Source organism: Poromitra crassiceps, assembly GCF_964638095.1.
Source record: "Poromitra crassiceps genome assembly, chromosome: 8".
Classification (NCBI taxonomy): Eukaryota; Metazoa; Chordata; class Actinopteri; order Beryciformes; family Melamphaidae; genus Poromitra; species Poromitra crassiceps.
Window position 1 is genome coordinate 33463243 of NC_139629.1, and position 14900 is coordinate 33478142.

Genomic DNA, 14900 nt, shown 5'->3' on the forward strand with positions numbered 1-14900 from the left:
GTTTTTTTGCACTTCGTTTTGTTTTCCCCTGCAGTCGCGCGCAGTACAGATTAGGACACAACGACCACATGAACGGTAGGTAGCCAGCTGGTTTTGTCTGTTTGATTTTGTTCACTGTCAACATGAAAGCCAGATGATTGCCAATTCTGGCAGCAGCGGAGGTTGAGAATCCCTCTGGGAGGAGAAAAGTTAGGAGTAGTGGAAAAGACGAGCAGCGCGCTTTTCCTCCAAATGTTCAACTTTTTCAGCTTAAAGGGATACACCACTTTTTTGAAGTTTAGCTCATTTGCCACATTCCCCCCACATAGCCAAGATACCCCCTGCCTTTACCGGTATTGTCCAATCTGTGTATCTTAGTACTGGAGCTACAGTTGTGAAGTAATTCATTTATCGCCATAGAATGGAGGCCAATGGTACCGCTGTTAAAAATCCCCTAAAACACACATCTCATGGCACATGTTTTGCTTCGGGGACTCACCACACGATGAAATCATCTGACATCATCTCTACTGACTGACTGCACGACATCACCTCTACTGACTGACTGACTGCACGACATCACCTCTACTGACTGACTGACTGCATGACATCATCTCTACTGACTGACTGACTGCATGACATCATCTCTACTGACTGACTGACTGCATGGCATCACCTCTACTGACTGACTGACTGCACGACATCACCTCTACTGACTGACTGACTGCACGACATCACCTCTACTGACTGACTGACTGCATGACATCATCTCTACTGACTGACTGCACGACATCACCTCTACTGACTGACTGACTGACTGCATGACATCACCTCTACTGACTGACTGACTGCATGACATCATCTCTACTGACTGACTGCACGACATCACCTCTACTGACTGACTGACTGCACAACATCACCTCTACTGACTGACTGACTGCATGACATCATCTCTACTGACTGACTGCACGGCATCACCTCTACTGACTGACTGACTGCATGACATCATCTCTACTGACTGACTGACTGCATGACATCATCTCTACTGGCTGACTGCATGAGTGCACGACATCATCTCTACTGACTGACTGACTGCATGACATCACCTCTACTGACTGACTGACTGCATGACATCACCTCTACTGACTGACTGACTGCATGACATCATCTCTACTGACTGACTGACTGCACGACATCACCTCTACTGACTGACTGACTGCACGGCATCACCTCTACTGACTGACTGACTGCATGACATCACCTCTACTGACTGACTGACTGCACGACATCACCTCTACTGGCTGACTGCACAACATCACCTCTACTGACTGACTGACTGCATGACATCACCTCTACTGACTGACTGACTGCATGACATCACCTCTACTGACTGACTGCACGACATCACCTCTACTGACTGACTGACTGCATGACATCACCTCTACTGACTGACTGACTGCACGACATCACCTCTACTGACTGACTGACTGCATGACATCACCTCTACTGACTGACTGCACGACATCACCTCTACTGACTGACTGACTGCACGACATCACCTCTACTGACTGACTGACTGCATGACATCACCTCTACTGACTGACTGACTGCATGACATCACCTCTACTGACTGACTGACTGCACGACATCACCTCTACTGACTGACTGACTGCATGACATCACCTCTACTGACTGACTGACTGCACGACATCACCTCTACTGACTGACTGACTGCATGACATCACCTCTACTGGCTGACTGACTGCACAACATCACCTCTACTGACTGACTGACTGCACAACATCACCTCTACTGACTGACTGCATGACTTTGGAGTGTAGAAAAAAATAAAAGAGCGAACCGTACAGGGATTCCGCTAGGATTTTTTCTGGCCGGCCAATGCAGACGGTATTGTTCCAAAATTCCTGCCTTATACTAGGATATTTAGTTTGGGTTTGAATTTGTTCAGAAATAACATTTAAACAGCAATAAAACACACACAAACAAAGGCTATGATGCAATCATCCAAGAAATATATTTGATCGATATAAGGGCGTCTTCTTTACTTGACTTGGGCTTTATCAGTGTGTTGTTTTATGGCACTTTGCTGTCAGGTTAAATGAGCAGCTGATGTGTGGTGCGTGCAGATGCTTTCAGATTGATAGAGCCTTTGGTGAAGTTTTTTTTCTTACCCACCTTTTCACAGATGGTGCAGAACATTTCATCTTTTACATCCACATTTTCACGTGTAACCCATGGGAACTTCCCCTGCCATTCTGGGTTCCATCTTTTGTCTTTTTTGCCTTTGGCGGCGGGGGGCCGGCGCCCGCAGTGTTTCCTCTTCTTCTTCAGGAGTAGCAGGAGCGTGACGCTTTTCTGTTGTCTTTCTGGCCTCGGCTGAAGTACTGAAGCACCATCATTACGTTTAAAAAAGAACTTTCCCAGCTATGTCGGCTTTGCTGTCGGCCACCCGCCCGCACAGTGTGCAGAGGGTGAATGGCGGACTACAGTTATAGAGGCAGCGTCGGCTAGATTTTTCCTTTTTTCACCAAACACTCCACATAGGCTCAACAGCAGGGCGAAAATATTATGTAGGGATGGGACCGATCCGATCCACTATTGGTATCGGGTGCCGATACTGACGTAATTCATGGATCGGATTTTGCCGATCCACGTGCCATGTGCTGCCGATCCAGTTCTTAGCAGCCAGCCAGCACACACTGTGGCTGGACACAGAGCTCAGCTAAGCCCACTCGGCTAACGTAAGTGGGTAATATGCCCGTGGTGATGACTAGAGCAGGTGTAATCTGCTGTGTAAGGTCAAAGTTTGTAATGAGTTTTATCGGTCCTAGATTATGGAGAAGCATGGATCTGTCTGTCCATCTCTCTTTGTTTATTTTTTATGTCTCTTGATGTGTTGTCATCCCGCCGCATGGTATCGAAAATGGTATCGAGTACCGATATTTTCCTGGGTATCGGTATCGAAGTAGAAATTCTAGCATCGTGACATCCCTATTGTGGGATATAGACCCCTTATACAGCTGTCAACATTGGAGCTGCGCGCGCATCGTGTAGGCAAAAAGCCGTGAGCCCAGCATTGACAGACAGATAACTGTGTAAAAGCCCTGCTGTCAGGACTGCTCTGTGCCCATCTGCGACACTCAGTTAGATTTTATTTTTAAAATGCAGTTCTCGGCTTACTACCACAGCTTATCGCCTAGTGATAAGCAATGTTATGCATCGAAATTAACGTTGGTTAATGGGATATGTCTTACAGACCCATACGCACTGGCGCTGTCAATTGGCCAAGCCTAGTGGCCAGCAATACATATCGTGCATTCCTTTATAACTGGGGATAGCGTAGATAATTATTCTGTAACTTGCAAAGATATATTGTTATGTTGATAATGCACACAACTCAATAATGACATTATGTAACGTTACTTGGTCGTTAACTAACCGAGCGATGTGGCTGAGCAGCCTACAGCTTCAGGCAGCTTACCTGATTATGAAATGAATACTACAAAGTCGGGCATTTTTAATGATGTCCTCGTTCCAATCAGTTCAACTCAATAATGACATTATTTAATGTTACTTGGTTGTTAACTAACCGAGCGATGTGGCTGTTAGTAGGCAGCCTACAGCTACAGCTTACCTGATATGAAATGAGCGAGCACTGCAAAGTCGGGCATTTTTAACTATTTCCTCTTTCGGCTTGCAACCAAAGACACCTACGGTTAGCATTAAAAGCAGTATGAGTTGACGGGATTCGGTAAAACTTTAGTCCTTGCTTTGTTGATAGTGTAACAGACTGTTCAGTGTTGTGTTGTGTTCTATTGCGTGTGTGCGAGGCTGTGTATGTTCCCTTGAGTTGCCTAGAATAGGATATGTGGGGAGAAGCTTGTATAACGTTACAGCCTGGCTCTATCGTTTATTATTTTATTAACCAAGTGTGAATAGGCGGACCCGAATACTCTGCTACAATAGCTTTCCGATTCTGGCATCGCACTGCACAACACGAAGACATGTCTTGCTCGAATAGTTTCACAGGCACTGGAAAACTACTTGACAGGGCTGCGCGGAGTCTGTCTTTCTGCCTCCGTCTTGCGCATCGACGCTGCGTGATGTCAGTGTGACGTAGTCGTATAAGGGGTCTATTATGAACCAGGTATCTAACAGCTAATGTTATGAAAGAATTGATTACAAAACACTAAGTAATGTATCTTGGTAGGAGCCAGCTACAGGCAGAGGGCCCTTATTTAAAGCAGCAATGCCTAAATAGTGCTGATTTGATTTATAAGTATCCTCATTTGCCTTGTATGTATATTTGTCTTAATTTTATTTTTTGCAAGTTGTATTTTTCTTAAATTTTTTCTTCAATTGGCCAAATTTTTGTCTGTACTGTATATTAAAGAAAAAATAGCTATGGTATCGGAATAATATCGGTATTGGCAGATATCCAAATTCAGATATCGGAATCGGACTGAAAAAAAGTGGATCGGTGCATCCCTATAGGCTATAGGCTATATGCAAGTCTATATTCAAGTTGTATCCTATTGGCAACATCACTTAGGCTATAGATCACACAATATTAGGCTAGTTTATATAAGGAATTTATTTATTTGGCATATTTCCAACTGGCCAATTGAGCCGGCAACCTCTTAATTTACCGACCCACGGGAACAAATACCGGCTAAAAGCCGGCTAACGGAATCCCCCTCAAATTAAATTCCAGCCCCGAACCACGGGCCGGGTCGGGTTCAAGCAGAGAATCTAAACCCTAACCAACGCAAATGTAGGCTACTTTTACTCAAGTACTTTGAGTACTTTTACATAGGCTACAGTTTTACTCTTACTGATTCCTGGACTAGTACTTTTACTTGTACTTGAGTTAATTTTCAGTAAAGTAACAATACTTGTACTTGAGTAGGATTTGTCAGTACTCTGTCCACCTCTGCACTGATGACATCACTTCCATCACAAATCGTGACTGACAGACACCACTTAGCCAATTTTAACTAAAGAAGAAGAAGAACAAAGAAGAGTAGGAATTGTGCGTGCTCGATTCCTTCTTCTGTGGTGTTTTATGGCAAGTTGGCATCCTTTATGTTGCATTACGTCTAGGAGCAGCAGTCCACTAGGTTCTTTGGCCCCAAACGCACAGAAAGCTTTAACCAACAGCACAGAACCAGTCGTACTGTATTTTGGGGAAAATGTCACTAATTTATATGTAGACATTTTGAGCCCCAGTCAGTCAGAGGCTGTACTTGTCCTGCCTGTTTATCAGGCAGTGTAGAGGAAACAAGGATGTGCTGCTGGATGAAAGCAATCCAGTCTATCCAAACTTCTGCCGATCTAATCTCATCATGCCATGCAGGGAAATATAATTTGGTAGCCGAAGTGTTTAGAAGAGTATTCTCACTTTGTTCAGTCTTGCTATAGTGTAGCATTATATTTTGCATGCTTTGCATACATGCTTGCTATATTTAAACTGCCATGAGATTTGTTTGGGAAGCAAATGAGACACAGGCAGGGATGAAAGTGGCTGTGCAGAGAGAGGGAGAGAGCGAGGGTGGAGCGGTTGGTCACTGCTGGATCCTCATTTGACGCTCCAAAATCCAAACAAGTTGGGAGTACGCGCGTCAAGGCAGTTTGACGCACGTCAGAACACTTGGTGGCGTCAGAACACTTGGTGGTGCGAGTTCGGCCGTCTAAAGAAAACAACGGGTGGACTTCAAAACGCTTCCAGTGCATTTGGGGCTTTCCGTTGTCAACAACACACCGGTGTGCAGACACAATCTTCCCATTGGCTGTGTAGGGCAGGACCTGGTGCCTTCAGGTGCGCTCAGATTTATGAAAACGCTTTAGAGAAACGGCATCTAGTGATTTTTTTTAAGAAAACAAAACTTGGACCCCGAGGAAGACTCGGAAGAGCGTTCCCACACGTGTTCTCACCGTTTCCCCGCAATGGTTGCTATGGGAACACCGTTCCCAAGCGGTCAACACCATTTCCCGCACTGCCTTTATGTGACCTCGTTAGAGCCCGCTGTCCGCCTGGCATTTGAATAAGGGCTCGGTATTGGAAACTACGCTGATTATGTGAAACTTCAGATAACAACATTGTGCAGGTGCTAGGTACTGTTTTATTGTGATTGCTAACGTGTATGTAGCGTACGGCCAGTTTAGCGGAGCCTGCAACTCCCTATCGGGGAGCTCCTTCCAGACTCGGAAAGAAAAATGAATGAGTCTCGCGTCGAGGCTTTTGAAGTCGGCGACTTGCGGTTTAAACATACAAGTTGAGACTTTTTATGGAAACATGAACATTTTATGAATACTTGTAAGCATGTCTCTAATTCTGCATACACATACTCCAATAAGAAGCACACATTCAAATATTAAAATGTTTTGCCGGTGATTCCCACAGCGCTCTACCCACAAAATACACAGTGGATGGCTTTAATAGAGCAGCAGAGCGAACTACTTTCAGACAGGAGATGTGACATTCACAAAGTGCTTCTTATCCCATTTTTATCCCCCATTAGTGCTAATTTAAATGTATTTATCCTGGTTGCTGCTCCACCCTCTGCCGATCTGGGGAGAGCCAAAACTGGCTCCATGCTTCCTCAAGGGCAGAGACATGGGCAGTTAGCCAGCCGCTTCTTTTCAGCTGACAGGCGAAGCTTCACCGGTAGGACATAGCACGTGGGAGGATCACGCTATTCCAACGAGTTCCCCTCCCTCCAAACAGGCGCCCCGAATGACCAGAGGAGGAACCACATCAGCAACCAGGATATTGCATGTTTTGGTGAGGGGTTCCTATATGAAGGAAACCCCCAGGGGGCACGGGGAGAACATGCAAACTCCACACAGAAAGGCCCTTTTTGACGACCCCACCCGGGCGGTGGGCGCTCGAGGACATGCGGACGGGCACGACACGCACTCCTTCAGCGCTCACAGCGTCCCAGGTGGGAATCGAACCCAGGACCTTCTAGCTGTGAGGCGACAGCGCCGCCACTGCCCCACCGTGCCCCCACAAAGTGCTTCTTGGGAGATAATTGTAGGCCAGGGGTGCCCAAATTATTTCCCATGAAGGGCCAAAACTCAATCTGGGTGGAGGGCCGAGGGCCAAAAAATAAACGTTGTGGAATTACATTAAAATGTATTGTGTTTTATAGAAAATTAACATTCTAAATCTAAAATAACATTTCAATATAATAATCTACTTTTTATCTGTTTGGTAATTGTAATAATTTGCAATTGGTTATATATATATAAAAAAAAACATCTGCATTTGTGGGGAGCTTAAACATTTAATCAGTAAACACCCAGTTAAAAACAGTTGTATTTTCCACCTTTGTAATCAAGAGAGAAATTTGACTTAATTCACAACTTGAAAAATCCTCAAGGTACTTTGAAAATCAGTTTCGTAGTGGCGACGTATATTGTACTCTTTCAAAACAGGGATCAAATATCAGAGTTCACCCCCCAACCAGGTGATTCAGCCAACCGATCAGGAGCAATCAATCCTCAGATAGCAATGCCTCACACCCGTGTGATAGAGTCGGGGAGAGAGAATACCAGCTGCACAAAATTAACGTTAATCGTAGATAGAAGAGTCCCGACATCTCCATTGAGGCGTGGACTGCATAATCGGGCACGTTGGGCAAATGCCCGGTGGCCTGGCCTGCAAATTTTTTTTTTTTTTTTTTTTTTTTTTACCCCCAAATCCGTGGCGGGCCAAAAAAAAAAGAAACTTGGCCCGCGGGCCCCAAATTGGGCACCACTGTTGTAGGCTATGCCGAATTGGAGTGGCGTCTAACAATTCGTGCCCCAGCCCTATTACAGTCTTGTGATTATTCCAGTTTCTCTCAAAAAACGGATCAATGGTTTTTTCCCGTCCACTGCTCCCACACATCCCATTCTATCCTTCACCCTGACCTCCACTCGTCCCTGCTCTTCCTCCTAGGGTGGAGACTTTGGACAGAGAGGCAGACAGACACCTAGGCACCATTGTGCAACTGTGGGCCATCGGCTCATACCAGGAATGATTTAGTTAGGTACTTTATTGTCCCCGTGGGGAAAATGGTTTTTGGTGTAAAATCATCATTTGGCATGTTACAGTAGACAGAGTACAGCACATGGGACGACATATAACATAAAACATATAACATAAAGCATAAAAGCAACATAAAAACATAAAAGCAACATAAATATTTAAGATCTGGCCTTGCCGTTCAGGGTTTTGATCGCCTGTGGGATAAATGATTGTTTAGACCTGTTTTTTGAGAAGGCAGGTTGCCTGAATCTGCGACCGGAGGGCAGCAGCTCGAATGCAGTGCACAGGGGGTGCTTGTGGTCTGCAATAATTTTCTCTGCTTTGGTGAGAGACCTGGATCTATATATGTCTTCCAGGCTGGTCAGTTTAAAACCCAGCAATTTGCTGGCGACGGTTACGGTTTTCCGCAGTGTTTTCTTTTGCGCTTCTGTTGCGTTACCGAACCAACAGATAAGGCCAAAGGTCAAAACACTCTCGATGAAGGCACTGTAAAACATCTTGAGCATAGACAGATTAACGTCGAATAAAACTAACTTTTTAAGGAAATAAAGTCTCTGCTGGCTCTTTTTGTTGATGAGCTCAGTGCTTTTGTCCCACTTCAGCTTATTGTCTAGGACAACGCCGAGGTATTTGTATTCTGTGACTGACTGTATAGGCTGTCCTTTAATACTGGTCAGACAGGATGTGGGCTCTCTCCTGAAGTCAATGGACATTTCTTTTGTTTTGGAGGTGTTCAGAAGGAGATAGGAGTCGTCACACCATTTGATAAAGTTATCTAAAACCTGGCCATGTTATGACATCACTGATCACATCACAATTCCTCAAGTGACATCACTGATGAAATTACTGATGACATCATAATTCACTGATTTATGGCACCACTTCCGTCACAAATCATGAACATCTAGCTATGTATTTATATATCTATCTATCTATCTATCTATCTATTTAGCTATGTATTTATCTATTTATCTATATATCTATCTATCTATCTATCTATCTATCTATCTATCTATCTATCTATCTATCTATCTATCTATCTATGGCTATGTACCCTATGTACTGTAATGTATGATTGAATTAAGTGTGTCTGTGTGGTTGGTGTGTGTGTATCTGTGCGTGCATGTGTATGTAGCCTATGACATGTACCGTAAATTCCGGACTATAAGACGCACCGGTGTATAAGCCGCGGGACCAAAATTGACTATTTTTTTCTTCTATAAGCCGCACCGGTCTATAAGCCGCAGGTGTTTTGATGTTTAATTACCATATGAAAGGGTTCGTGCACAGAGAGGAATGTCGGGAAAGCGATGGCTGTTTGGGGAAGCTCCCATTTATTAACATTTCAACAAAACAAAACAAAAGTCAGGTCACTAATCCCCAGACAAAATCACACAACAATAGGCTATATGTGCAGCAAACCTGTAACCAGAGAAGTCAAGTCACTAATGCTCGTCTTCCTCTTCTTCCTGCGTACTGAAACCACCAAAGTCCTCATCTTCAGTGTCGGAAACGAACAGGTTCAGGGTGGCTTCGTCAACCACTCTCCTCTCTCCTTCATTGTCACTCAAAACCAACGAACTCCTCTTCATCTATAGCTGTGTTTCCATTACAGTTTTTCGCAAAAGAATTGCGATATTTCTACAACTTCGACAATGTACAATTGCGACTTGTAGGCGTTTCCATTGAAGTTGCGTTTGAGTGATTCCCCGTTGCAGCAGCTGCCACAGTGATTACGCACGGGGATCTGCCCCATATCCCGTCCCCTGCATGCTCAAATCCAACCAATGGTCAATGGAAATCCCAACATGAAGTTACAATGCATATAAACGAGCCTGATTATCAATTCAAAAGAAAATGAGTCGCAAAATGTTGCTGGCTGCGTGAATGCAGTCAGCGCGACAGGCAGAGGAAAAAAGGTAGCCTAATAGCCTACAACTGGTCCGATTTAGAGATGGAGGGGGGAAAAGGCTGATTTGGTTCTATAATTGCACCTGAAACGTGTGCAATGTATTAGCCTACTCACAGTCACTGTATTCACTTCAGACAGCACCACCGCACCAGTGTGTGCTTTTCATCCTCTCATCTCGCCGCTGTGCCAAATGCGCGCACACAGGCAGCCTGCTGTCACCATGGACCGATTTCTGCCATTAAACATTATCTAATTTGCCCGGCTACGCTTTTGCACAACACTCGTCTTTCTGCTAGGTAGCGTTGCTTCAAAGTTTTCCACTTGCTGCGGAGGTTTTGACACGGCTATCGAACCTTACTTACCAAACTTATTTTCCGCTCCTTTTCCAAGGGATAATATGGGTCACATGACGTGCAAATGCGAAAAATGTGTTTCCATTACACTTTTGCGATAAACTGCTATATCGACACGTCTGAAAAACCACCTCATGATCATCTACTGCTCGTTCTCATGCTGTCGAGAACGAGCAAAGCTTTTTTTTGGTGAAAGAATCCTCCAGGGCGCTTCTTGTTAACAGTCCGAGTGAGTGGCAGGTCGAACGTCAAAGGCACTTCATCCATATTTATGATCTGCTCCGGTTGGATGGAATATCCCTTGATCTTCCTTTGTGTGAATTCGCCGAAGTTTGTGATTTTCTCCTGGTAGTCGGGGGAGGGAGTTGATGGGCTTGTGGCCGTTTGCTTACCGTAATTACCATATGTAAGTGGTCACGCACAGAGGGGATTGTCGGGAAAGAGATGGCTGTTTGAGGAAGCTCCCATTTACCGTATTACCGTAACATTTCAACAAAACAACATAACACAACACCACCGTTGTTTATTTTTACAGTGCACACAGTGTCCGCGGTGTGGTGAAAAGAGGGCAAGAGAGGAAATTAAAACAGAAGTGGATTTATAGTTAGAAAGAGTGCTAAAAAAGAGAGATTTTTTTTTTTTTTTTTTTTTTTTTCTGAAAAAATCCATAGATAAGACGCACCGTTATATAAGCCGCAGGGGCCAAAAAACGGGAAAAAAGCCGCGGCTTATAGTCCGGAATTTACGGTATACTGTACTAGGAACGTGTGCTCAATTCCTATAGGGTGGAGACTCTGGAGATGATGCACCATGGCTGCAGTTATGGAAATTGCCCGTTCCGCGGTCTCCCAAAATAGTGACAGACAGACAGAGAGTCGGACACCGCCCACCCACCTAGGCGCCATCGTGCCACTGTGTGCCATCGGCTCATACATCACAGTTTCTTGAGTGACATCACTGATGACATCACTGTTGACATCCAAATCGTGACTGACAACGCCACACAGACACCACCACCACAGACACCACTTAGCCAATTTTAACTAAAAGAAGAAAGATGTATTAATGGCTGATGGAAAGAAGTGTGTGTGTGTGTGTGTGTGTGTGTGTGTGTGTGTGTGTGTGTGTGTGTGTGTGTGTGTGTGTGTGTGTGTGCGTGCGTGCGTGCGTGCGTGCGTGCTGGCGTGCGTGCGTGTGTCTGTGTGTGTGTGTGTGTGCGTGTGTGTGCAGTAAGTGCTGTTGCAAAGTGAATGAAATATCACGACTTGTCTGCGCTTGTTTGCATCACTGAAAACCATGCAACCAAGCAGGTGATGTCGAAATATACACACACACACACACACACACACACACACACACACACACACACACACACACACACACACACACACACACACACACACACACAAACACACACACACACATGAGAAGCTCCTGTGTCATTGTGACAATATTGTGTATCTCCCACCCTCCCACAGGTGGACTGGAGGTATAAATATATAGAATATCAATCACTTGGTAAACAGAGAGCGAGGGAGCAGCAGGTCATTAACTCTTTCAACAATATAACATCCACATCTTCTCTATCTGCTCCTTCTAACTCTTTCAACAATATCCACACCTTCACTATCTGCTCCTTCTAACTCTTTCAACAATATCCACACCTTCACTATCTGCTCCTTCTAACTCTTTCTTGAAGCTCTAGCTGCTGTATTGAATGAAATATTCAAATACAAGACGGCATGTTTTTATGGCTGCACCATTACATCAAATGGAAAAAATCTAGATCTTTGGGCTTCATCATATAGGCATGGCATGGCATACTTGGTGTCTTTGGAAAAGTTGTTAGACTAGAATTTTAGTTCTGTGGGTTTGAAAAAAGCTTGGCCATGCAGCAGCAGCCTGCATTTGTAATGATGGAGCCTGGCTCCCCTCCAGTGTATTTTGTCATTTTCAAGACATTTCATGTGTTGCTGAGTCCAGCCCTGGTCTGATGATTAGCCACAGTGTTCGCCACTGTATTTGGTGGCAAATAACCTCAGTTTGTTTTTGTGCTCAAAGTCCCAAAAAATAAGCTGTTGGTAAAAACAGACATTATACTGCTCTGACGACTCACGTATGATAGACAAATAATAAAGGTGTTAAAGGATAATTCTATTTCTTATTTTTTTTACACCCTGGACCTTATTTGCAGCTTTAACCTTGCAGGCTGAGCTCTTGTCATCTCTCACAAATGACACTCTACAGCAGCTTAGGAAGCAGGCAGGGAGACATACAGCACAACAAAATGTCAGGAAGAAACGTGGCTACAAAAGTGTGACAAGCATTTGTATTCAAACGAAAAAGAATTCCAACCAGCAATATCACCATGTAGCAAAAACAAGAAAACGGTGCATGCCTGCGTTTATGTGGTGATTTGTTTTTGCGAGTGAATCTTTTCTCTCCAAACGAGACTGCTTTCGAAAGGGTTTTACATGGAGTGGTCATCTTCACAGAATACACAAGCTTTGGGTTCGGTCTACGGCATTTCCTGGAAAACTGTCTGACGTAAATTATTTCAGTTCACGTCGATTCTATTGGCTCTGACGCTTCCATAGAGGTGTCAATCATCGAAATCGGCCAATGGGTTCCCGAGATATCCCTCTGCGTAACGCCCCAGGCTTTGCCTGCAATTTGAAGAAGCCCTTTTGATGCATTTCACACAGTAAAAATACAGATATAACGCTTGAGGGTTATCCAAACCATAACGCATATTAACTGAGTACCTATAGTGATATGTAAATAGGAGAATTTATTTTTATTTCAGTCTTCTACCATAGAAAAGTCAAATGGCACCCAGGATGCCCAAAATGTGCCTAGATCAGGTCTGCCTGGGCCTACATGTAGTAATCATCTGTAAAAAATTGCTCTGGTTCACTTTCTAAGGATTTGCTTTGATACAAGCACTCATAAGATATTAGTCTACTGCTCCATAGAATAATTTGGCTGCCAACCCATGATTTTCAGGTGCTTTTCATCCTAAATAGTTTTTTTTTTTTTCTTTTGAATTTTTTGCCATGTTCTAACTGATTTTACTCTGATACAGTACATTTGTAATTGATTCTGACACTTCTACAGCAATCTCACAGGTGTTGGCTAGCTTTTGAAAAAAATAATTTTCAGAAAATACCCTGTAGTTGTGGAGATATACTCCATTCAGTTCGGGCATGTCATTTTCGGCAGGTGTGCTGAAAAATAGGCTTAGGGATTAACAGGTTAAATAAGATTTTTAATTCACTCAACTATTCATTCAATTCACTTTGGTTTGATAAACAAGCGGGGAAAAGTTAATCTGTTTTGACGTGCGAGCTGAAAACAAGGAATTCGGGGCATGTGAAATGCTTTCTAGTTATGTACTGTATATAGCTTATTTTCCCACACTCAGCAGCTCATATCCTTATTATATCATACAGACAATGAGACAAATAACAATCTATTTAGCTCTGTGCTACATGCGCAACCTGTGGTTTGCTGTCTCTCACATTGGTAGAGATATAGAAGCTCCCATTCCGCCGCTGCTCACGTGTAATCCATGACGTTATTCCGGACCGGCTCAAATAAATACGTGCGACCATCGAATTCAACTGCATCATCCATGATCTCGAAATCAAATAAATATCAGCCGTGCTTTTAGCATGCTAGGTTTATAGCTACTGAAGGCTTATCTCTGCTCTGCCCCGGATGTGCTTTCAACTCGCCCTGATGTGAAACTTGCAGCAGCCCATAGAAGCTTAGCCTAGCTAGCCTACTGTAGCTAAACACCTTGGAGCTTAGCCTAGCCTACTGTAGCTAAACACCATTGAGCTTAGCCTAGCCTACTGTAGCTAAACACCTTGGAGCTTAGCCTAGCCTACTGTAGCTAAACACCATGGAGCTTAGCCTAGCCTACTGTAGCTAAACACCATGGAGCTTAGCCTAGCCTACTGTAGCTAAACACCATGGAGCTTAGCATAGCCTACTGTAGCTAAACACCATGGATATTTATCTCATTTGGAGATTATGGACAGTCTGAGTATGGTTCTTTTAAAGGGGTCCAAGTGTGACAACACCCCAAAAGACCTCAGCCTGGAAGAAGAGCCTGCTCTGCCCCTACCTGTAGAGGGCCTCGGTGTTATCAGTCCAGTCAAGTATGTTGTTCATGTGTACTCCCATCTCTACCTCCTCCCTGCGGATGGTGATGGGAGTTGGGGACCTCCCTTTACTCCGCTGGTACTCCACCACCAACTCCTTGGTCTTTCCAATGTTAAGTTGGAGGTGGTTGATACATTTAGGGTGCATTAAGACAGTTTCCATGGCAATATTAGGAAATTCAGTCATACACTTTTAGGCGTTGGGCTGACACTCTCATCCACAGAGAATTAGTGAGAACAGCACTTCAGCGTTTTGACTTTGGAAACACACATGCGACTCATGTCCTGGGGATCAAACCTGTGACCTTTTAGTGACGGGACAGCCTCCCTAACCAGTATGCTCTACTCTCTCTATCTCTCTCTCTCTCTCTCTCTCTCTCCCACCTCTCTCTCCTAACCCCCTGTAGTGTATTGACCAGAAACAGCAGGAT

At 44.2% G+C, this 14900-nt stretch overlaps 1 protein-coding gene across 1 annotated transcript in view; it reads right to left on the reverse strand.

Moving 5' to 3' along the window:
• Window positions 1-14632, reverse strand: part of LOC310780655 (calmodulin-binding transcription activator 1-like) — a gene marked incomplete at both ends in the record, with an annotated part of 82846 nt that extends 68214 nt beyond the window's left edge. Inside the window, one exon of the mRNA XM_083641173.1 lies at window positions 14433-14632. Within this exon, the coding sequence (XP_083497299.1) occupies window positions 14433-14632 (200 nt within the window). The remainder of the gene's footprint in view (window positions 1-14432) is intronic.
• Window positions 14633-14900: the final 268 nt, after the last annotated feature.